This window comes from Girardinichthys multiradiatus, chromosome 7 (genome assembly GCF_021462225.1).
Source record: "Girardinichthys multiradiatus isolate DD_20200921_A chromosome 7, DD_fGirMul_XY1, whole genome shotgun sequence".
Taxonomy (NCBI): domain Eukaryota; kingdom Metazoa; phylum Chordata; class Actinopteri; order Cyprinodontiformes; family Goodeidae; genus Girardinichthys; species Girardinichthys multiradiatus.
Window position 1 is genome coordinate 36,588,300 of NC_061800.1, and position 26,340 is coordinate 36,614,639.

Below are 26,340 nucleotides of genomic sequence, written 5' to 3' on the forward strand. Positions count from 1 at the left end.
CTACTAACATATCTGCTTTCCCTTACACTACAATTCCTCACCCAAGGAAAAATGACCTCCACCAACTGGTTATGTTGTCTATCTGGAAAGAAAGTAGTATCAATAAGAACAGGTACTAAAAATGGTTGATCATTAATAACACGTGGAATCAAACAACAAACATAGCAACTGTCATTTCTTATCTTCCTCACAGTTTGATCATCAGTTGCCACCAAACATTATCAGCATGATCATAGTAGTCAGGAAAGTGATGAATCTCTCCTCAAATCCGCTGATGAGTATTATTAGTCATAATTCCTCAGATTAGCCTTACATTATCTTTGCTGTACCATTTCCCAAATGAACACAAGAGTCATAAAAAGACTTGCAATACCAATCCTTAGCATCAGAACAGACCATCTTCCATTTAACTGCATCGTGACCTTGAAATGGAATGTCCTTTCTTCTGGTACTGAAAGCAAACAGTTTTTTCCAAAGAAAACAAATTATAAACACAACTTAAACAACCAAAAAAAACAAAAATCCTGCTGTCTCTCCTGAGTGGCTTCAAGCTACCCTGTTACTAGTCTGGTACAGGTGGGCGGTCGTAGGAAGCTCCTCTAGAAATATATTTAGAAACAGCAACACTAACCTGCTGGAAGTTAAGCTTCCATAGTCCAACTAAACAACAGTGGAAATAAACACATTCAAATTTGTAATAATACCATAATGATAGATATCAAGCAATAACCATGAAAGTTAAATAAAAGCATCCGAGGTTTCCTCCTCAGAGTCAGTTTCGCTGTCAAAGTGGGAGAAAAGAATTTGGCTGACCCTTGCTGTCCAGGCAAAGGAGCCCCTAGTAGCCACCAAATATTAAGAAATTAAGGAAAATAAGCATCATGGCGCATGTTTGACTGTCTCTCTGTTGCAGACGTCGCCAGTCCATCCTCCAGAGAAAGGTTATGTGCAATGTGTAGAGGTCTTCCCTCTATGTTTCCTATGTGTCTCTCACTGTGATGTGTGTGCAGTGAGGCAAATGACCTTATGATTTCTAACTTTCAGGCAATGCGAGGGCCTTAAGTATATTCTGAAATAACGTGGCACTGCCCAAGAGATTATTGTGCCCTTGTAAGAACAGTGTTCTTCAACCACTTCTTCAATCACTCGCCAGTGATCAGCTTACAGTTCTTTGTCTTGTGGTGGTCCGCTGTCGTCACACCTTTCAGGCCGTGGACGATCCAGTTGGAAGATGACTTGTGTCCTGGAAGCCAGATGAAGCTGGAGGAGCTGGAGCTTTCCTGCAGCTTTCCTGGGTGTCTAGTAGGATCTGATATGGGCCATTCCAGCCCTGGACTTCCTGTGTTTTCTCCTATATTCTCTGACCAGAATCCAGTCGCCAGGAATAAAGGACTGGAGGGTGTAAGTGGCTGTTTCTGGTAATGCAGCCTTCACCATCTGTGAAACTTGAGAAAACACAGTGGACAGGTTTTGACAGTAAAACAACATCCTACCTTCACACAAAGATGTGGAAAAAAATGTATCTTGGAAATATCCCCACGTTACTTTATTCTGACATTCCCCCCTTTTTGGCCCAGGGTCCAACCCATGCGACAATCCAGCAAAAGGTTTAAACAAGAATGTTCTAGTAACCAAGATCACATTAGATAGAACCAAAGACATGAATTCTGACATAACTACGTGCCACTATGAATTTAACAAAAGCAGCATAAAGAAAATCCAGATGTTTTTAACTGTAACTCAGTTCCATCAACAACAAAACACAACCTTCAGTCGTCGTACAGTTCATCAATATTTCACTTAGAAATAAGTCACATATCATCCTGATTTGTCTTGTATGAAGATAAGTTTTAGATTAATGGACATCTAATGTAATTCAGATGCATAAACCCTACAAATTCGAATCTAATAAATAATTCCCACCAAGTATAAAGTCATGACTCAGATTCTTTATCAAAAATATATTCCTTACTCTTGCATATCTTGAACTGTCAGGTAGCTTAAGGGTACCAGGGAAACTTCCAATCTAATAAATCACCAATGATTCTGCATGCAAAACTAATTCTTCAAACTAGTTTAAACTATTTCATTAACCATTTAATAGTAAAACACATAAATCTAAAAGTCATCCTACATCCAAAAAAAAAACATGTTTTTAAGGCAACAATCACTACAAGCCTTTTGATTCTATTGTCTCTTAAACAGAGTTAAAACTCAGGAAGGGAGGTGCTGAGCGGTACCATGACAGCAAAGGCATGAACCAACCTGGTAGGTGGGCGGAGTCAGGAGGGACTAACCTCTGATGGGCAGCTTATGGGCGGGACCCACAGTTTCTTCATTCAAACCCATCTTAGTGTACCTTAAACTGCAAAACTGTTAACATGCACCTACCTCGGAAACAAGCTGCTTCTTAACTCTCCTGAAAACTCAAAGTTTTAATCAATCTGGGATTTAGAAACATTATTCTAAACATGGATTATTGTTTCATGCAACATATAAACAAACATTCATTCCAACAAAACAAACACAAAACATCAAAGACAAACAAATGGCCAAATTTGAAGCTTCAAGAATTAAAATAAATTTTTAACAATCTCTTTTCAGAATATGTTTTCTCAACTATATATTTTAATGCTATAATTGATCAATCTTGTTATGACAATCTTGAGGATCCTTTTTTAAAAATGAGTTTACATAGTCCAAAAAGATTTCAAAGTATTTAGAAGCACAGCAACAGTTTTCTCTTAAATGAATCCAAATTTACTGATGCTGAAACCTTTTGCTAATTCTTTGTACTGTAACTCTGTAATAATAACTACAATCCTGAGAGTTATTGTTATAATTCTCTTTTTGTTTGGCTCAATTTGATCGCAGCTGTATTGCAGAATTTCAGGTTAAATGCAAAGAAGTATTTTAATTCAATTCAATTCAAATTCAAAGATACTTTATTGATCCCCGAGGGGAAATTAGAAAAGTCGGCATTGACATTTTTATGGTATACCAAACTAAACAAAACTGCACTGTTTGACTTAATCAGAAATTAAGATAAGAAGTTTGTCTCCAAACTGGACTTTTTCCCACATAGTGTTTCAAAAAGAACAAACATAATTTTCTTTAATTTGGCCTATTTAAATTTTGAGAGTTGGGGAGAAACATTAGAAAAATTACTAGAACCCCTCTTTAATAATCCAAATGCTGATAAATGTTCCAATATTTTATCTCTTAGTAATCTGAAATCACCTTGTGTACCTTTGTACTCCCATGTATTGTTTTAAACTTTAAACCCTAAGAAATCAAACAAGGAGACTGGAGTTTTAGCCGACCATCCTCTTTAGTGTTGAGAGGACCTTTATTTATTTTCTTTTCCTAAAATGAAGGATTTTACTTGTCTGGATTCTGTTATAAAAATCCTAACCTTGGTTCCAAAACTAAACTCTTAAACCCCAATCTGTGTTCCCCAGAGTAGAGATTTTGAGTATTATTGCATTTCAAAGCCACCAAATGACTGGAACCTATCATTGGCTTAGATCTATTTTAATAGATAATCGGTCTACCTTTATTAAATATTATAATTTTATGGACCCAAAATCTATGGCTTACGGGCTTCAGGAGTCCAGGAACCACAAGTTGAGTACTACTGCATTGAACAATGGTGTTAACTTTCTGCAGAGATTGAAGGATTGGCTAAATATATTATTTCTGCTTGGACAATAATCAGATTTAAAATTATTAGTTCACAGCTCCTAATTTACCTCAGATCATATTTGCTTCTAACACAGTTCATAAGAAGCTTCAGACAACATTATGCTAAAAAGCCAAAAACAAAACAAAAACCAGATCTGTTTTAAAATAAAGAAAAAGCACGCTTAAAAAACTTGTTACTGTGGTGGAAAATAACTCCACGGTTCTGAAGGCCTTTTCATGCAGAGTCTTTTAGGAAACATGAGATTAGTTTAATTTTTGTGTGGTACCACTGTCCAATCGGATTCTTTCGAAATAACCCCATTTTTCATTCTCATTTTAAAGGTTTGTTTTACCAAGGAAAATGTGTTTAACAAAACTAATTACTCTCAAAAGTTTTAAAAGTTTTAGCTGGTTATATCTCAGAAAACAACAAGTGTTTTAAGACTCCTATGCAACACAGAACTCTTTCCTTCTCCAAAGGGAGAAAAAAGAAACTGCAGAACCAAGCCTTTCATAGTTTTTGTCAGGATCTGATATAAGGTACAGTGTAAATAAACACGCTGCATGAATCAGAAGAGGGAAGAAAGAACCTAATATGACCTCATCCCAGCAGCTGCTGTGAAAAACAATGAATTTGTACCTTCCATAAGAGTCAGTTAGCACTTGCGGACAAAAACTGCACCAAACTGTAAGTACTGTGTCAGAGACTGTATGAAGACCATCTGCAGTAGAACTAAGCCTGTTTTAATGAGGTCTCTACCCATTAGATTTATGGAATACAAACTCTGATAACAGAAAATAATGCCTGAAGGAGAAACCCATCAAGTTTTACGCATGCGCTGGGTTTAAAAAAAATGTTCCTTCATCAGATCTGTCCTGAGAATGACATAGAAACACCTGGTTACTGCTGAGTTTTGGAGATGTTGTAACTTCCTCTGCTTTTAATAACTTTTAATAACTAGAATAATTTACCCTGAATATTCCACGATGAAAGAGAACTTGTTTCTCTAAAAGAATTAACTGGAAAGTATCAAATGAGTTAAGTTATCACCCTTTTAAAGATACTTTTCTAACCCTAAAATAATATTTTAAACCGCTATATCTGTCAACGTCAAGCAAGCGTCACATGAGCAGCGGTTAATAAGTGTTCTTCATTGCAGAAAATAGGAAAAGATTTATGCAAATGTGTGTGTGTTTGTACATTACCCCCATCAGTTTCTTAATCGCTCCAGAGTCAGACTGTCATGGCACACAGTCCTCTATCAGTCCAAAAAACAACCCAGCCCTTCCCCGGTCTGTTGGTGGGACATTGAATCATTCTTTGTCCACTTTAACTTCTCCAGGAGGGAGAACTTTGCTCCGGTTTCTCTTCTGCCCGCATAAGATGCTTTCAATATAAATCCAGTGTATCACTCTTCTGGCTCTTGCAAACAGCATGGATCTTTGTCCATCTCAGTGAGTTCGGGCCAGACTTCTTCTGAGTTTCGTTTTTTGTGGAAACTCACACTGCGATTTTCAGCAAGCAGGCAGGCAGGAAGGCAGATCTCTCTCTTTCAGGCCGTGCTGGAGAAGCGTCTCTGGCGGAGTAGCCATGGAGAAGGGCAGGTTTCTAAAATCCAGACTCAAAAACGCAGATGTTGAACTCAAATCCCATATATGTGTGTATTTGTGTGTGAGAGAGGCAGAAGAAAAAGTTTAGTATAGGTTCAGATTTTGCACAAAGAAATATTATCAGTCAGTCAGTCAGTTGTCCACCTGCCTGTCACTTCCTTCCACAACATGCATTATACTCCTTTCTAAAACAACTTTATTTTCGCATCTCTAATGTCCCTTTTCACTTTTACCTTCCTTTCCGACTGATCGCAATATTTAAGACAAACGAAACTTATTTCAGGAAAGTTGTAACTTTTTTTTTTTTTTTTTACTCATTTACACTTAAACTTCCATACTGTGAAAAACCAATGTTATCTTCCAAATGAAAGCACATTTAACACAATCATCCCCCCCCCCCCCTTCAGCAATATGTATGGTCGACCTAGCTTAGTTTATGAGATCTCTTTATTATTTAACACTTAATTTCATTCCCTTCCGGCAGAATGTTACCAACCAAATTATCCAGTTCACTTTACGGCGCCTAGTCATCTCTGATCTCCTTGCGGCGAGATCCTACCTAAATTTATCACTATTTCTTTGCAGCGAAATAACACCTTTCCAATGCAGTCTCCTTTCGGCGAGACACTACCAAACGACTTTTAAGTACTTTTCTTCTTTCATTTATATAGCGCTTACTCTTATCTCATGTACTGTATTTTAAAGCTATCTCACCTCTGAGTTGACTTTCAGGTGACTCTGTCGGATCTCCCGGACCCGCCCGGCATCGAGCAAGACAATAATCCACCGGCCAGGTGTGAACGTCACACACCGGGACTTTAAGCCACCAGGCCTAGATGCGGCTGTGCGGCAGCGCTTAACTCGACGTCAGGCTGTCTCCGGAGATCCGCCAGTCACTTCAAAGAAAGATAAAATCAGTTTAGTTCTTATAATATCCAGCTCCAAAGGACCAAATTAATGATAGGTATTATTTAATCAACTCAGAGGTAAGGAAAGACACCGAGTCAGTTTTACTTGCAAGGGTAGCTGTGCACTACAGACTACGAAGTATTAGCCCCCTCTCTCTTTATTTATACATGCTTGGTCACACACAGTTCAAACATCATTCAGGGTGGGGGTGTATGTGAGTGTGTGGAGTCAGAAAGGTTAGGGTGCATTTGTCTTGATTATAAACAAACAGAGGAAGTGGGAAGTGGGCACCTGGTGTATAGCCCCCAGATGCTGCTAGTGATACAAGCATAACTCATTCTTCTGACCATCTCCCTTCCTGCAACATGTAAGGAGGGAAAAGCACTTAGATGAGTGATAAACAATACAAAAAGTCATAAAAACCCTTACATACACTCAGACCTTCATTGCTATTTAAATATACTTAAAAGACTTATAAAATACATCAAGACATGAAAATAGAACCATCATGCTCTTCTCATTTATTTTTATTTTTAGTGGTCGAACCTTTTAAAACACAAACAAGTGTTATATCTCTCCTTCATTCTTAGACAGGGTGGTGCAAAAACTTGGTATGAGTGTCACTATGAGGTAAATAAAAGCAAATTCACAACAAACATTGGATTTAATCATAAAGCCACTTAGCAATCACATCTCATATAAAATACAACCAACACAATCAGAAAACAGCAGGATTCCTTTGCTTAGGCAAGCTGGCCTGCTGAGGACCGACACACAAACATTCAAGGGCGCAACCAAGTTAGTGAGTCTCAACATCATTTATAGCAGCAGCAAAAGCCCAACACAAAACACGATAAATATTCATCAACAGGCCCAACGTCAACATGAGGTCTGTCTGTAATTCTCCTTCACAGTGAGAAAGTATAATAGATTGTACAGCAAACCTTGCAAAACCAACATGCTGTCTCAACAATAGATTAGTGATGATATGTGTCTTGACCAACAGCTTTGCTGTCTTTGCCTTTAGATCACAATAAAGGAAGAATGCACATTTACATCACTGTAAAAATTATTGTACCCTTTTTTGACATCTTGTCTTGCTATAGCTGCAAACGTCCAGGTATTCTACTATGATTTTATATGATAGACCAACACAAAGTAGGACATAACTGCAAATAGAAAGGAAAGTCAAATAGAGATGCACAGTTTTCTGCAGCTGCAAGTGCTTTTGGGATGAGTTTCTTCCAGCGTAGCATGTCAGAAACGGACAGTTTTGCCTAGTCACTTCTGCAAAATAGCTCAAGCTCAATCAGACTGGATGGAGATCATCTGTTAACAGCAATTTTCACGTCTTGCCACAGATTCACATATGCTATAAATTTAAAATTTCTGTTGTAACTCCACACGTTTTGGGTTGTTGCTCTGCTGAAATTTGAACCTCTGCCCCAGTTTCAGTTCTTTTCTGCCTTCAACATGTTCTCTTTCTATAAGGCCCTGTGTTTAGCTCTATTCATCTTCACATCAACTCTTAAGTTAGCCACAGAATATGAAGATTATTCTGTATACATCCTAGTCTATCAGAAAGTTATCAATACTAAAATGCAGCTCTTGTCCAATTATTATTAAGGTGAGTTTTTTGTGTTCAGTTTATATCTTACTTTCTTTTTGAAGTTAAGCTTTGCGAAATTGTCCTGCAGGCTCTCATTTCTCTCAGTAGACTTTTGTATTGATTCTTTGCTGCACAGTGAAACCAGGATGTCATGTGCGTTAATGCCTTTCTCTATTCCACTGTTCAGTGAAATGAAACAGGGAGTTTTACTTGGGAATACAAAGGAAGAAACACTCAGCATTTACAGCAAACATCAGGCAAAAAAGAAATAGGTTTAAGGGACTTTTCAGGTAATGTATGACTTAGCTTTCACTCCGTAACAACATAAAAGCCGTATTATTGATCTTGTATAATACTCTACAACATTCAGATTGAAATTGTGTGTTAAATCGGAAAACAAAAGGCATGTGTTTTAGATTTGTGATGTAATAGAGCATCTCGATTGTAAGTTCATAAAGCAAATATTTTTATTTATCATTTTGTCAATAGAGGAGAAGGAAATCAGAAGAAATATCATCCAAGGGCAGTAGCTTGGAAACCTAACAGACCAGTACCTTGCCCAGATATTTTGAAAAGCTGTGTCAAGCCTTGTGTACCTGTAATTCACCACCGTAGGACTGCTTGTAACAAAAATTGTAATACAAACAAAACAAAATTATGGCTTTAAAGTAGATGTTGCAATTTTCCTTTTTAGTTCTGACCAGCATAACCTTGATGAGCACAGGCATTCATCAACACTCCCATTTCTGCCAACAACTGTGTCATTAGAATACTTTAAATATACTTGTATTTTTTTGCTGGTTTAGTTTTTTAAATTTTTTTAAATGTTTAGTTTCAGTTCAGTTTTTTTTTATAAGTTTTATTTATAGTTTTAGTCTTTTTCTGAAATCAGATCCTGGGGCATTTCCAGCTCAGAGATTAAAAGAAATAAATGTTATCAAGATAACGAAAACATTGGTACAGTTACAGTTTCATTATTTTAAAATATTTATTCATAATTAAACTATAAAAATCAAGTGTAATAGCAGGAAAGTCTATCTACACCGTTGTTAACATTTCCTAAGAGTAATAAAACAAATAAATAGCAGTAGTAATGTCTGTCTTCTTTACTCTCCTCCATTTTCTAACACTCATCTGCTCTTTCCCTGCTCTTAGCTTTACTCTTCTTTCTATCAGTCTTTCTATTTTCCTCCTCTCTCCTCTTCTATCAGACATTCACTATTCCAAAAGAGATATATTATAATCACAATCCTGTCCAAACATATTAAAACATATAACATATTGAAAAATTTAAATTTAAAAAATAAAACAGGATTTTTGTTTCACATACCCTTAATCCTTTAAATAATAACTTTTCTTTAATTATTTAACTATTTTGCCCAATTGATGAAATACCAAAATTGCCATATTTAGCAAAAAGAAAAAAAACAACTATTTTTACTTGGAGCTACAGATTATTACAACGGAAGAAATGCACGTTTAACCAGGTGATTCTCTCTCCCTCCTCATCAATCTCAGGTCATGCAGTTCTAGCCTCATTCACTTTCCTTGTTACTGTCTCCTTTCAGTAACTTTCATATGTCCAAACTGAGTGGAAAACACCCCTCAGCCTGAGTTCACAAATCACTATAATAAATTAGCAAAACAACTAATAACTAACTCAGGAAATATAAACTAAAGGTCACCAATCAATTTTAAAACATCTTACATTGGACGAATCCTTGCTGACACTGTAGCTCCATATTCCCAAATCAGGGAGTTGTGCTCTAGTCTTCCTGTTGTGTTTGTTCATAAAAACGTGGTTTATTAGCATTTGTGACCTCACCTTTAGTAAAACAAAACACATCTAAGCCATTTTTTTTTTTTTTTACCATTTTGTTGAATGTTGACAACACTAGTAATGTTTCCCAGTTAGTTTTCGTTTTTTTGCAAAGTCTTGTTTTTATTTTTATTTCATTTAACGAAAATATTTTTCTATTTCTAGTTTTCATTATTTTGTTAGTTTTCATTAACATTAATAACCTTGCAGACAGGTCATTTCTTCTGTATTACTGGATGTTGAAATTAGAGGTAGAGCAAGTTGATGCAAATGAGCATTAGACATAATTGGCATTGCTTTACTTTTTGTTATTCAAGCTTCTTACCAAAACAGATTATATGACTATAAGTGACTTATGGAGAGCACCTTAAAGCTTTTTATCAGTGCTACAAACCTTGTTTTTTTCACTGTAATTAATGCCTGCTAAACCTATTGCACTCTTCATTAGGCCCTTACTAAATATTAATGTGTAGTTTTTTTAAGTCTTGCAGTAAACTGTTGGAAAATATGAAATCTTGTAATCTTGTTCACACATCTACCCCAAAATGCATCTTCCAAGATTGGAAGTTTAATCCATATCTTCTTCCATTTAGTTGTTGAATGTTGTCAGAGTATGCAGCCTCTCAATTCTCGTCACTATGTTCAACCAAAAAAGCATTTTATAAAATGCCTTTTAGAACTTAAACGGTCACTATATAAATTGAGAGCTTTCTACAATTTCTGTAATATATATTTTATTGAGATAAATAAATATAAGTACAATCACAGATTTCTGTAATAGCATTGTGTGTAAAAGGGAGGAGATCAGACAAGAAAGGATAACTGTCCTTCGAGAACTGATCTAGTATATTTTAGCCTTTTATTATTTCATATATTCTATATATATATTTATATATATATATATATTCTATTGAGATGTTAGTGCTGAAGACCTGTCAGATATTTTAAGTTAAGTACCTTATTATGTTCTACTCTGCTGGTATTTGTCATATACAGTAGAAGCTGTTTTTTGTGAACAGATATGGACAAATACAGGGAAAAAAAAAACAACCTTTTGGCTGAGTACAGCATTTCAATGGCATTTATGTAAAGGTCGCACAAGAGAATAAATCTTTTAAAGAGACCTTACTGTTAGGACCACTGTGCTTTTTAAAGATACAGCCCAAAGAGACAGAGCAGTAGTTTACATGTAGTGAAATAGGGCTGTGTTGGAAGCAAACTATGTTCTAGTTTACCCACATTGTGCTTTGTCTGCCCACATTTTATCTGCTGACTTTGTTATAAATAATGCAATTATTTCTACAAACACACCATGTTGTGCCTTTAAGATTTGTGAATGCTGTTAACATACAGCTAAAATGACTGAGGTAATATAATAGAAAAATAACGCTATACCATCACAGAATGCAGGAATCTTGTATCTTTTAAAGGTTTAAGTGAGACATAAATAGCAAAAGTTAGTCTAAACACACAGACCTGCAGCACATGACAGAAACGATTGGTCTTATTACGCTTTATGTTAATTTCTTCACATTAGCAGGAGACCTTACGAAACCTAAAGTGATGTTAATGAGACTGCTCGGCATCTGGTGGTTCCATTTCTAGTTCTTTTTTTGAGTTTCTTATTATTATTATTGTTATTATTGTAAAAGTCAGCTACATGAAGCTACTATTATTTTGGTTCACAAAATGATGTAATAAAATAATTTTTATCTTTTTTAACATCACTTTAAACCCATATTGTGACATTTCTGGCTCTCATGTGATCAAGAAATGTGTTTTGAACTGCTGCTTTAACTGAATTTAGATTTATATTTTAGACACAGAAATGTGCAACAGTTTTGGTGAAATTTGTTTTGACTTATGACCCAAGATTTTAAAATGATTAGTGACAATGATCAGGGTCAAAACACTTCATAGAGTGTATAAAACTAAATGACAATTAAAGCTTTAATCAGTTATGTCAGGGGTTTTCACAAAAATGGCAGAATGTGATACTAGTCAAAATATTTTACAAATAATAAAATCTCTGCAGTGGGCATTTATATTGAGCAACTTTTACTCTGATACCCCTAAAAAAACTCATCAATCCACAGAAAACTTCTTTGTTCATGCTTGTGAAGAATATATATATACTGTATGTATGTGTATCCTTTTTTTCCACTTCACAATTGTGAAATAAATTAGGAAATTGAATTATATGAAAGGAACCCCTATTATTACATGTTTGGGTGTCCTGCTTATATGTTTTTTCAGTAATGTTTAGGTCCACACAAACTGGCAGTCATCTGAAAGTAGCTGCAGAAATTATCTCCCAAATGTTTTAGACTTATTGTGTAAGAACCTTAAAACTGATAAGACCTATAAAAATACATGCAGCCTCCCCAAAATGATAGGCTATTACAACACATAAAATTAAGAGTAAATAAGGATTTAGACAGTCAGATTTTTTTATAAGGACAAAATGAATCTCTCCGAAACAGAATAAATTTAGAATGCTCTCAAATCTGGTTTACACTGATGTAAAAATCTACTAGTTCATTAACTTAAACTTCAGCAGCTGCTCTGAGTACTAGCCAGAGGAGGGTAATAACAAGTTTGAGATTAGGAGTCTAGCAGTGATGTGTGGGTTGGTATTTGGAAAACATAATGGGTGTAAGGCAACATCATTGAAGGCATTGAGGTAACATTTGTGATCTCACATATGATGGTAAACCTATAAAATTTCACATGCTCTCTGCTGCCTGTGATAGCAGGCAAATGCTCTAGTGATTTCAGCATATAATACACACATGCATGCATACAAGCATTCAAACAAATCTGTATTTATTAGGTTTTATTGGTTAAATCACAAGATGTCAATGATAAATGACATCCCTTTAAAACTTAATCATAACAGTTTAGAAGCTTGTTTTTCTATGCTAAATATTTTGGGATTATTAGCCTTTTTTATAAAGTTGATGTGCTACCTTAAATCTTCGTATGCATACATTAGGCAGAGTCTGGGGTTTAAATGTCATTAGCATCTTGCAGTAAGAAACAAAGGACAGAGAAACTATCTTATCTCTTTGACTTTGACCAACTTGGAAGTGTAGAACAGTACATTGGAACATTGTAGAGAGATTCTGTCCACCTAAGCTGTTAAGAGGCCATCTGTATACCCCTGCATAACAGATCAGCGCCACTGAATATTCATGAATCATACCTCCCCTTATCACATTAGATTAGAACCCATGTGGCGAGAAACCAGAAAAAAGAGGCTGACAGGACTGTTTTGCCGTCATAGACCCTTAGAGCTGCGTGTTAAACAGCACATTTGCTAAATGGACACTTAGGTGAGGGATGGGATGTTCTATGAAGAGTAGCCTTTTTTCTTTATTCTTTGTTATTTGCCAAGTTTATTTTAGAATATTTGGTCCTCATCAATTTATTTTAGTTTGACATTTACTTAGTACAAGACACCGCATTATAAGTTAGTTAAAGGCAGATACTTTGTAGCTGCATGTTGATTTATAACAAGGCAGATGCAACTTATTGGCTTTATTGCACAGTGATTTTTTTAAATGTGTGAGAGCATGAAATGGTTTCCAGAAAAATCCTGAGTGTATTATCATAGAAACGTTTCTTGACTTATTAAAATTTTAATGGCACACTGGCATTTTTGGAAAAATGTGTCAATCCATTATTATTAAGTGCAAAATTGTCTCCTGCAAAAGTATTCATACAAGTTTGAGCATTTTCAAATTTTGTCACGTTTTAACGTTAATGTTTTTATTGGTGTGTTATGTGATGGACGAAGACGATGTAGGGCATAATTCTGAAATGGAGTGGAAATTTTATATGTTCACATTTGTTTTGCAAAAACCAATAAAAAAGTCTGAAATTGCCTTTGTACTCAGCCCTAGAGAGTCAAAACTTTGTTGCACCACCTTTTGCTGCATTTACAGCTGAACGATTTTTGGTCTAACTCTCCAGCAGCCTGAGGTTTTTGCCTATTGTTCTTTACAAAATAGCTGAAGCTCAGTCAGATTGCATGGAGAGCGTCGATTAACATTAATTTTAAGTCTTGCCATAGTTTCTGAAATGGATTTAAATCTGGACTTTAAATCATCATAACAAACACATATCAATTTATCAAAACAAATCAATTATAATTCCAGCAGTAGGCTTATGGTCATGGTCCTGCTGGAAGGTGAACCTCTGCTCAAGTCTCAGGTTTCTGCAGTATCTAACAGATTGTCTCCTAAAATTGCCCATTATTTAGCCCCATCCATCATCCCATTGATTCTGAACACTTCCCTGTATGCTGCCATCTATCTATTTTAGCAGGGAGATGATTTGTTGTAATAGTTGTAGTGATATTTTCATTTACCTTTACTGTATGCATGTACTGTATGCATGTAAACATTCAGTTTTGATCTTATCTGACCTGAGCCTTCCTTTCTTTTGCATGGGTGCTGTGTCCTCTACATGGCTTGTGGAAAACTTCAAACTGATTTATTCTCGTCACTTATCAATTAAGGCCAGATTTGTGGAGGGTGATGCTAATAATTGCCCTGTCAACACATTCTCCCTCCTCAACTGTGGATCTGTTTCTATTTACGCTTTACATGACTTTTCAAGGCAAATGGTGGCACTTGATTGATTTTTGGGGTATTAGAGTAAAGAGGGTACAAATGCATACAAGAATACAAATGCATGCCACATGTTTCAAAGTTTTAAAATGTTTTTTCCTTCCACTTGGTCAATCACATTGAATCTGTGTGGTTGTAACACAACTTATGTGAATACTTTTGCAAGGCCCTTACTACTGAATAACAAATAGATTTCTAGATGTGCAGCTGTTAGGTTTAAACTGTTTTTGGTAATTACCTGTTTCCTTCATGCAAGAAATCTGAAAGCCTAATGGACAAGGATACCTACATTTGAAATAACTAAATGGGGCATAAACGTAGTGTAAGTCTTCTGTGCTTCTCTTGCTGTAGCCAAGGTACTGTCATTAGTCAGCCACCATTTCTTGGAAATTGAATGCCTGGAAGGAGATAATGATATAAGTCATTATTGCATCAGTCCAGAGATACACCTCCATGTCCACGTCTCTCTTCTGTAAAACCCTACATAGGCTTTCACCCTTTTTTTTGTTAGCAACATTAATTGGGCTGTCTTACCTTTTTAGATCGAAGTAGATTACGCTATTAGATAATGGTCATGAAAGTCAAAATTGGTGTAATATGGGTGTAAGAACTTTTTGGAATAGTTTTATCTCTCAACAGATGGGTAATAAATCTTCTCATTGGCTGCCCACAATAGATAATTCATAATTGATGTCAATGTAGTTAAGGTGGAAATATGGCTTTTTTCAGTGCAAGTGTACTGGTCATCTGTGTTTTATGTGCTCCTGGGGCTTACAGATGAATGAGGCTCACTTATCTATGTGCCTCATGAATCCCTAAACAGCTGCTCTCTGTTGTCCACCTGGCTGGCAGTGGCAGTCAGGTAGTTTGTTATAGGATTTTTAACCAAATGCGTCTGCAAAGCAATGTGGGGAAACATCTGTTGTGTGTGGAGAACAATGCTGTGAAGTATAAAAATATTTGCACATGCACAGGGTCTTCTTCCTGTAAAGAGTTCATGAGGTATCAGCAGGTTGAAATTTTTTTTATTTGCAAATAAAATAAATGACAGTGAATCTTTTTCTGTCGATCAGTGTGTGCTCCTTATATTGCCTAAAACTCCAATTTTGCTTTTGAAGTTAATATGATTAATTATTGTTTGGCTTTTTTCTGCTTTGGCTTTTAGGCGCACAGGAGGTGGTGATCAGATGTCCTCTCAATCACATACAGTGTATTGGGACGAGAAAATGTATTCATTTCAACAAGCTCTGCAATGGGGCCAGAGACTGTGAGGACGGGTACGATGAAGGAGTTCACTGTCGAGGTAGGAGACGCTTTCACATTCATTCTTCTTGCCTTGGGTTTAGAAAGCATAAAATGATCAAAGTTTTCATTATCACTGCAATTAATCAGATTTTGCTCATCATATTTGGATTACTATTGTTGTATAATTTATTTCACCCATTAGATTAGAATGAATTTTTAAAATATGTATTTGTGGAAAATGTTTAACTTTCAGATCTAGTGATTTTCATTAAATTATTACATATTTTAGCAAAGTCAATTCCAGCTATGTGCTTTTCCTTGTATAAATTAATAGTTAATTTTCTCCCACAGTTAGAAGCTGTTTATTCTACTGTTTAATACACTTTCATCAGCTGCATTATAGATGACAGAGAACATCTTAATTTATGCTATGTTGGTTTGAGCTAGCATTTTCCCATTTTGCTGTTGAATTGGTTGCCAGGGTGATTTCTCATCATCCCCATTGTCAGAGCAGGCGAAAGACACAGTAGGATGTCAGCGCCAGGTGTTGTGCTGTACACAAGTTTTTGTTGTTGCTTACTTTCTTTGCAAATACACCAAGCTGTTATGTGCACCTGGCTTCTGTCAGAAGGCAATATTTGCCCTGCTGAGGTCCTGGCACAACAATAGCACCCGTCAGGCAGAAACTGCAACCTCTCCTGATACCGTTAGACAGTCAGTGTCAAGCTGGTATGAGTTTCTGTGTCGTTGGTAGGTGCAAAGAGGTCTTAGTATCTGATTCACTGTCCTGAAGGAAGAAAAAAACCATTCCTTTTGGCCCACAGAGTTTTTGCCTCTTATTTTTAAATTGCAGAAACAATTTATAAATTTAATTTTACTGAGGGCTGTAGAGATTTTGGGATTATTGTGAATATTTCTGAGGTATACAATGTTGCAGGAACAATAATTATTCTGATTTCCATTTCTTTTAAAGCTCTGATTTGCCAATAACGATATTTATCTATTCAGGTTTGTATTGTTATTGTCCAATTCTGGTGAGCCTGTTTGAATTGTAGCCTTAGTTTCCCATTTCCAGCTTACAGGAGCGGCGCCCTGTGTATTCTTCTGCTGCTGTAGCCCATCTGCTTTAAGGTTCGACATTTGCGTTTAAAGATGATATTCTGCTTACCTTGGTTGTGACACGTTACTGATTGAAGTAACTGCGGCTCAATGGGGAGAGTAGTTGCCTTGCAATCTGAAAGTTGTGGGTCCTCCTGCTCCATGTTGATGTACATTTTTACTTATCTATAATCTTAAACCAAATTGTTCCTCTGATGTATCTCATCAGCAAGGCTTCCACAGAACTGCTGTTCAAAGCATGTTTTTTTTTTCCATTTTTGAGCCCTTCTCTGTAAATCAGAGAGATGGGTGTGCCTTTGATTCCTAGTAGATCAGCAGTTTCTGAAATACTCAGACCAGCCCTAATAACAATCATGCCAGATTTAAACAGAAATCCCTTTTCTTCCCCATTCTGATGCTCAGTTTGTGCTTCAGCAAGGCATCTGTGGCTCAATAGGAAGAGTAGTTGTCTTGCGATTGAATCAATGCAACTGACTTCCATTCCAGCTCGTTCCCATGCCACATGAGTCACTTCAACCTCAGTTGTACCCTGATCTTTTTATCAGAGTATGAATGAGAACACATATGAGGGTTGGGATGGGTGAATGTGGCTATGATGTAAAAATGTTTTGACTGGCCAGTAAGACAAGAAAAGCAAGTCATCTTTACCTCATTGGATGAGGTTTGTTAACAAATAAATAAACCTATATAACAAATTAGCCAATGAGTGTATGTTAGGGACAGTGGCAACATCTTGCGGGATGGTGAGGGAGGGTTTTATAATTTACTTTTAACCAAGACAAAAAGATATCCAAGGATCTTTGGAATTAGTGTGATTAGTACAATTACAATGGTTAGTGCAATTATAGTGGCCAACACACTAAATCCACAGTCTCTGTATGTATTGAAAAGGCAGGATCCTTATCTTAACTATAAGATTTCCAAAAGTTTGTCAACACATCCAATTCCAACACATTGCGTGACAGAGTTTTAAACTCTGCTCAGTGCTTTCCATTTGTCAGACTTCCTGTTACCCAATTTATCTTGCTCTCCCATGAAACTTGAATAAACAGCAGACATGTGCCAACATGTTGTAGATAAATGTAATGTCTTCTTAATTAGCTTCTTCTATCTCTGAGCTTACTCTGAATTCACTTAACTGATACTGAAAATACCTAAGTTTGATTCCTCTTCACTCAGTAAGGCCATGCACTCCAAAAGGTTTCCCTGTCAGGGTGACCTGGTAGGACTTATGCATGGTACTAATATGTTTTTTACTGATTAGTATAAGATTGGATTTTGGGACAATCAAGCCAATAACTGTCTGATTCTCACCATTGCTGAATTCTATGTACATCTCTAGTGAGAACAATGCATAAAGTCTGTTTTTCTAATTCATTTGTAAAGCCTGTCAAATGATCTACTGACCTGCTTTAAAGACTAAAGACTGCCATCAGGTTGTATCAAATTTAATCACAATGTGAAATCTCGCAGAGACACTTGAATCAACACTGGAGGAACCCACACTAACTTACAAACTGTTTGCATGTGTAAATATCACATTGTCTATATGCAGGAAAGATAAAACACAGGCGTAGAAGTGACAATTTATGCTAGACGCATAAAATGATAAGACATTGTGTCAAGTACAGTGCAAAACAAATTCATACAATGGAATGCTCCTACCCTTTAGCAGTGCTTAGTAGTCATCATAAGTGCATATTGATGCTGTCCGCTTGCCACTTGTGAATTACCTTTGCCATAATGGATCCCTATTATAAAACCTGTTGCTCTGTTGTAAGTCTGAACACGGTAAGAACACAAAAGCACAGAGATTGACCTTGCTGTATAATACATTTCTCTCATAGCCATTTTCCACTTCAAACTGAATAAACTGAGAGAAAACATAAACTGATTTTTTTTTTTTTTTACTCTCCGTCCCTCATCGAATATGAATTAAAGTATATACAATACTAAAAACATAAAACATATTCTTTAAAACTCAAAATATAAAATAATGTATACAATAAGTATACATTATAAGTATACAATACAATAATGTAAACAATACGTTTATCTGTAAACTGTTGGATGACACTAAGTTTTAAAGGACTTATATATGATTTTTGAGAGTATAAACACCAGGATGCCATTGTATTAATATAAAAGATAAAAAGTGAAATATATAACTTGATCTAAATAATTTTATTTAAACAGCAAAGGAAAAATTATTCTTCCTGCTGCAACAGTAATAAAAAGAATTCTGTATGGATTACCACAATTATAAATATGCTATGTTATATTTCTGTATTGAAGTGTTTATTTAAAATAAGTGAGTGACAAAAAAAATGAGTGTTTGTTGCACAGAAAATTAAGTTTTTAAGGTTCTAATCTTTAAAGAGTTCAATAGACGTGCAACTAGCAGTGTGTTACCTTAATAAGAGTGGTGAATGCCACTGCTTTAGTTTCCACACCACCACTGGAAATATTTTAAATCTGTTTTCTTGTAGAATAGCCTTTTTCAGCTACATTTATGTTAAAATAACATAATAATGTGTGTACATGACTTTCATTTTGAGTAATTGTGTGTCGGTGAGTGGGTGTGTGTGTTGTGTGTGTGGGGGGGGGGAGCATATGTGCAGAAATAATTGTGTCTGTGTTTAGTGACTGTGAGTGACTGCGAGTTTGTCACCTGGAAGTGTACATTTGTAAGCAATCCACAGCACATAAGACCAGCAAAGGGCAGGTAGACCCAGCTCCAGAAGAGCGCAAGAGTCCCAGGCAGCCAGACATAAAGCACCACCCCAGGCCAGCCATACGTCCAACACAAAAGTAGGTCACCAGCAAGAGCTGATAAATTGAATATCTGAGATACAGATTTTCTTACATTGCATTTGTTAAATTTCTATACATAGACTGTCTGGTGGATTTTTCAAAATCTGTTTTAACATATATTGCAATCTATGTCCCAGGTAATATTTATAAAGGGTGTGAGTTCCAATCCTCCTAAACTTTTAGCCTTTTGTAAATTCTTCAAACTTCTGTGTGGAGGTTTAGATGCCCATCAAAATTGTGATATGATAGAATCTAAACTCTTTAACCACGTCTGGGGTGGTTAAACTGGGATCATAGAGATTATATAGTTCATTTTAGGGAGGATCATCATTTTTATTGCAGAGACTCTTCCGATGAGTGACAAAGCGTTCTCTACTGTGTGAGGTCATTTATTAATTTGAGTAATGGGGTATAATTTAATTGTGCCAGCTCATTCAGTCTATTAAAAATATTGATGCCCAGGTAACTGTTTCCAATCTGTAAATAAAGTTGGAGAATGATGGATATTAGAGGAGATAGGAAGGGCGTTTGATTTATCCCGATTGATAGACTAATCTGAAATTGTCAAAAACCCTTTTTTATTAGGGTTATTGTCTCTTAGAGAGGAGTTTGCATTTTACAGAAAGAGCAAAACATCATCAGCATATACAAACATTTTGTTGATTATATTTGTTGTTTACATTCCATAAATATTTTTGCTTTGAAGATTTGCAGCCGCCAGTGGTTCAATGAATAAAGCGAAAAGTGATGAGGAGAGTGGACAGCCATGTCTGTTGCCTCTCTCTAGACTGAAGCTCTGAAAAGCCCAGTCATTTGTTTTAACACAAGCATAGGTGAGCTATATACTAGTTTGAAAATGTATGACCAAATCCAAATTAATGTAAAGTAACAAATTGAAATTTCCTATTAACCTTGTCAAAAGCCTTCTCTGTAATTAATGAAACAATTAAGCCACTTTTATTTTGGATGTTACAATTATTAGATTGATTGATTAGATTGATTAGTCTTTTCGTATGATTTATTGTATACCAATTTTAATAAATCTAGCCTGGAAATGTATAATTTGGGGTGTTATCTTTTCAAGCCTTGTGGCTAAATGCTATTGGACGGTAGCTAGATGGAAATGTGGGATCTTTATCTGGTTTGAGGATAAGATTTATGTTAGCACAATTCATGTTTGAAGGGAGTTTGAAGAGAGTTTAGGTGTCATGAATTTCTGTGACCACCGGTTGGAAGGTTGGGGCTAGCAGTGCCCAGAACTTTTGTAGAATTCTGCAGGGAAGCTATCAGGTCCTGGAGCTTTGCCATTAGGCATACTTTTAGCTACTTCATGGGGTTCACTTGATGCTAAAGGTAACTCCAGAGCCTTTATTTGATCATCTTTTTTATTAGGAATATTGATCTTATTTAAAAAAAATCATCTATGTCAGAGCTGGAAGAATCCACATTGGTTTAGAATAAACCTTTGTAAAAAATTGTAAAAAATCTGTCAATTTCTTAAGGATTATTAGTTTGTATACCATTGCTTTCATTGCGGTTATTGATACTTTTATTCTGTTTCAACTGACAAGCAAGAGGTTTACTAGATTTATTGCTATGATCAAGTTTTCCCACCGCAATCTCTGTATTTGGAATTGTACTCTTCCATCTATTATTTTATTAAGTTACAGTTTTTGTTTTCTGATTTCATTTAACACATGAAGAAAATGTGGCCAGGCACACCCTATCTCTAAGTGCCTGGCCACCCTACGGAGGAAGCTCATTTCAGCTGCTTGTATCCGGGATCTTGTTCTTTCGGTCATGACCCAAGGTTCATGGCCATAGGTGAGGGTAGGAACGTAGACTGACTCGTAAATTGAGAGCTTTGCTTTTTGCCTATAAATCCTGTCCATAAACGTTATGAACAGGACCGGTGACAAAGGGCAGCCCTGCCGGAGTCCACCATGCACCGGGAACAGGTCCGACTTTGTGCCGTCAATGCAGCCCAAACTCCTGCTCTGCTTGTACAGAGACCGGAGGGCCCCTAATAAAGGGCCCTCAATTCCATATTCCTGGAGCACCCCCGCAGGGCATCATGAGGGACACAGTTGAATGCTTTCTCCAGGTCCACAAAACACATGTGGACCGGTTGGGCAAACTCCCATGAACCCTCGAGTACCCTGTAGAGGGTATAGAGCTGGTCCAGTGTTCCATGGCCGGGATGGAAACCACACTGCTCCTCCTGAAGCCGAGGTTCAGCTATCGGCTGGACTCTCCTCTCCAATACCCTGGCATAGGCCTTACCAGGAAGGCTGAGGAGTGTGATCCCCCTGTAGTTGGAACACACCCTCCGGTCACCCTTCTTATGAAGGGGGACCACCACCCCAGTCTGCCAGTCCAGAAGCACTGTCCCCGACCGCCACGCAACGTTGAAGAGGCGTGTCAACCATGACAGCCCCACAACATCCAGAGATTTGAGGTACTCAGGGCGGATCTCACCGCCGGACTGTTTGCAAAAATCGCTTTGAGGCCAACCAATAGTCCTTCTCCATGGCTTTACCGAACTTCTCCCTGATCCCAAGTTTTTGCCTCTGCCACAGTCTGGGCCGCAACACGCTTGCCCTCACGGTACCCTTCAGCCGCCTTAGGAGTCCCACAAGCAAACCACAGCCGATAGGACTCCTTCTTCAGCTTGACAGCGTCCCTTACTGCCAGTGTCCACCACCGGGTTCGGGGGTCATGACGGAAAGAACGTGATCTTGGATACAAGCAGCTGAAATGAGCTTCCGGGCACTCCCTTAGAGGTCGGGTGAGGAGCTCGGCCATCCGGGAGGGGCTCGTAGTAGAGCCGCTGCTCCTCCACATTGAGAGGAGCCAGTTGAGGTGGCTCGGGCATCTATACCAGATGCTTCCTGGACGCCTTCCTCGGCGAGAAGGCCCAGAGGACGGCCCATAACACGCTGGAGGAACTATGTCTCTCGGCTGGCCTGGGAATGCCTTGGGCTCCCCCCGGAGGAGCTGGTAGAGGTGTCTTTGGAGAGGGACGTCTGGGTGTCTCTGCTGAGTCTGCTGCCCCCGCGACCCAGTCCCGGATAAAGTGGAAGACGACGAGTATGAGTACGAGTACGAGTACATTTTCTTAATCGAAAGTAGCATAAGTCATTTATAAGTCTTTTATTTTATGTTCTAGTTCCAATTCAGCTGCTTTTTTTTTTTTTTTTTCCTTTAGGATGAATAAAAAATTATTTTGCAATACATAACTTTTGCTGCCTCTGAGAAGATACCAGAAGACATATTGGGTTGAGGTCAGTTATTTAAAAAAAATCTGTCCACTCTCTCTCAAAGAACTCAATGAAATCTTCATCTTTAAACCTGCAACGTTTAACAGGTGGTCTTGTAGTTTTTTCCATAACCATCATAGTTACTGGTGTGTGGTTGCTTAAGGAAATGGGATGAATTTAGGCTTCGCATACCTCCTTTATTACAGAGTTGCTGATTAAAAAGAAGCGTATGTGGGAGTAAGAGTGGTGGAAAGGTGAGAAAAAAGTTAATTCCTTATCTGCTGAGTGACATGAATACCAGGCATCATACAGACCAAAATCTTTCATATACTATTTTAGTGTATTAACTGACTGCAAGCTATACAGTGCAGATGATCTGCTGAGCTTGTCTACCTCTGTGTTCAGAGTGATGTTGAAATCTCCTCCCACCACAAGTGTTGTGCCAGTCTGGGTTAAAAGGGCAGAAAAGAGACAGCGATAAAGGTTGGAGTCATCCACATTTGGACCGTATACATTAGCAATAAACCAATCTTTGTTTTTTATGTTATTAATTAATTATATCCCTTCTGGATCAAATGTGCTGTCTTTTATTGTCAAAATAGCTCTTGTTCCTCTCTGCTTGAAGTAGTAGTTGGCTAAAGAAAATGTACAAAGTCTACTTAGTGTATTCGGCTCAGATTTGGACATGTGGGTTTCCTGAAGTAAGACAGGGTCTGCTGTAAGTTTTTTTAGTTGATCTATGATTTTACACTTTTTAACTTTATTTTTAGTTCCTCTTACATTCCAAGTGACAAATCGCATTAAGTTCATATTGCTAAACTGAAAGTCTAAACTAAGTTTTTGCTGTAAGGATCTTCCTGTATGTGGGTGTGTGTTTCTGTGTGGCATGAAAGAAAACTAAAATGGAGGCCTGGAAAGAAACATACATAACAATCATAGTGACAATAAGCTGGGTGGTTACATTACAGTAAACGTATTAAATGCCAATGTACTTGACCTATTATCTAATCAGTGTTTACAACTTTTCATACATAAAGCCTTTCAACTGCAACTACAGCATGAGCTCCCTCAGTGATGCACTTCATCCTCACAGGACAAAGAGCACGTCGGTGGTCCAGGCTCTTCTTTGCAAACCTATCACCATGTAGTGCGTACAACGCAGTTCTCTACCAGAACCTTTCACTTGTTCTTTCTATTTGAAATGTTTGAACTTTGCTACAGCGGGTCTTGGCCAGCAGCTGTCAGGCTGCTTCGCAGATGCACTTTACGATGTTGCTCCTGATTTTTAGCTGCCGTTGGATGAAATCGCACACGGTAGCCTCTGGATCTTCTTTTGTGCCTTCAGGAACGCTGGAGAAAACAAGATTATTCCATATGCTCCTCGCCTGGACATCCAGAAGGGTTTCCTTCATCTTCTGTTGTCACTGGAGAGCTGTGTCAAGCCTTTGGGGAATTTTAGTACACTTTGCTTCAGTGTTTTCTTCTCAGCTGCTAGCGTTGCCAAGTGCTCCTCCCACAGAGTCTGGAATTCTTTGTCCAGATCCTCTCCCATGGCCAGTCTGGCTTCAAGGCTGGTAAACGTCTGGTCAAAAGGGTCTAAAATATATGTGAAGCTTTTTTCTGGTGAGTTGGTGGTACTGGTGGAGCATTCAGACTGCGTATGCCTGGATGTAGGAGTGGCTGCTACTGGCTTCTGAAGTTTCCCCATTATGACTCTGTGAAAATACTCGTTAATATAGCTCTGCAGACTGTCAATAGTTGTATCGTCGAGGTTGTCGATGAGGAAAAGTATACAATGGTTAAAAATTTTAATTGCACTTTATATTTGGCTGGTTTTATTTACTTGAATTTACCTTAGCTGGAGAGTTGTCTGTCAATTCAATTCAATTTCAATTCAAAAATACTTTATTAATCCCAAAGGGAAATTAAATGTTGTTGTAGCTCATTATGAAGGTTTCTTCAAAGAGCCGTTGTAGATGCTGATGGCTGTGGGCAGGAAGGATCTCCTGTAGCGCTCCGTCTTACAGCAGATCTGAAGAAGCCTCTGACTGAAGACACTCTGTTGTAGGACAGTCTCATGAAGAGGATGCTCAGGATTCTCCATAATGTTCTTCATTTTATGAAGAATCCGTCTTTCCACAATGATCTCCAGAGGTTCCAGAGGAGTCCAGCCTTTTTTAATCAGCTTGTTGAGCTTTTTTATGTCCCTGGCTCTGATGCTGCTTCCCCAGCAGATGATGGCAGAAGAGATCACACTTTCCACAACAGACTTATAGAAGATATGCAGCATCTTGCCACAAACACCAAAGGACCTAAGCTTCCTCAAGAAGTACAGTCTGCTCTGTCCCTTCTTGTAGATGGCTTCACAGTTGCATCTCGCCTCTAGTCTGTTGTCCAGGTGAACACTGAGGCATTTATACTCCTCCACCACCTCCACTTCTTCTCCCATGCTAGAAATAGTTTTTGATTTATTCCTGTTTCTCTTAAAATCTACAATCATCTCCTTTGTTTTAGTCACGTTCAAAATGAGATAATTGTTTCCACACCATGCCACAAAGCGGTCCACCACCTTCCTGTACTCAGCTTCTTGTCCATCTCTGATCCACCCCACAACTGCAGAATCATTGGAGTATTTCTGCAGATGACAGGAGTCTGTCTTGTACTGGAAGTCTGAGGTGTACAGAGTGAAAAGGAATGGTGAGAGTACAGTGCCCTGTGGTGCTCCTGACTACCTGGTTAGACTCACAGCCCTTCAGTCTAACAAACTGTGGTCTGTTTGTCAGGTTGTCTTTGATCCATGAGATTGTTGAGGCCTCCACCTGAGTCTTCTGGAGTTTCTGACAAAGCAAATTAGGTTGGATTGAATTAAATGCACTGGAGAAATCAAAGAACACGATCCTCACAGTACTACTGGCTTTGTTCAGATGACAGTGGGTTTGTTGAAGCAGGTGTATGATGGCATCTTCAACTCCAACTCCACAGCGATAAGCAAACTGAAGGGGTCCTGATAGTTTATTGTTTGCGTACTCAGGTGGGCCAACAGGAGTCTCTCTAGGACCTTCATGATGTAGGATGTCAGGGCAACAGGTCTATAGTCATTGAGGACTGATGGGTGAGTTTTATTTTGGTACCAGAACAAGACAGGAGGTCTTCCACAACACCGGAACCTTCTTCTGGGCCAGGCTAAGGTTGAAGAGGTGCTGCAGAATCCCACAGAGCTGCTCTGCAAAGGCCTTCAGGACTCTAGGGCTGACTTGATCTGGACCTCCAGCCTTATTCCGATTCAGTCTCTCCAGTTGCATCTTCACTTGACTTCTGAGGCACACAGGTGGAAGGGGGAAGCAAAGGAAGTATCAGCATCTTCTGATGTTAAATATATAAAATATATTATATATATAATAAATAAGAAGAATTTGTAGCGGGCCCTGAAATACATCAACAGGTGTATGCAAACTTCAAAGATAATTTCACTCATTATTCTGACATTTTGCAAATAGAAATGATATTTTTTTAAAGATATTTTTTCAGCACTACTGGCCTTTATTTTTGACAGAAGGTATACAGCAAAGAGGGATAGAGAGAGGGGGAGACATTCGGTAAATGTTGCCGGGTCTGGGACTCGAACTCTGGACAGCT

The 26,340-nt window shown here is 37.7% G+C and overlaps 1 protein-coding gene across 1 annotated transcript in view; it reads left to right on the plus strand.

Moving 5' to 3' along the window:
* lrp1bb (low density lipoprotein receptor-related protein 1Bb) overlaps nt 1-26,340 on the plus strand; it is a 471,544-nt gene that overhangs the window by 168,971 nt on the left and 276,233 nt on the right. The window contains exon 3 of the mRNA XM_047370155.1: nt 15,432-15,569. Within this exon, the coding sequence (XP_047226111.1) occupies nt 15,432-15,569 (138 nt within the window). The remainder of the gene's footprint in view (nt 1-15,431; nt 15,570-26,340) is intronic.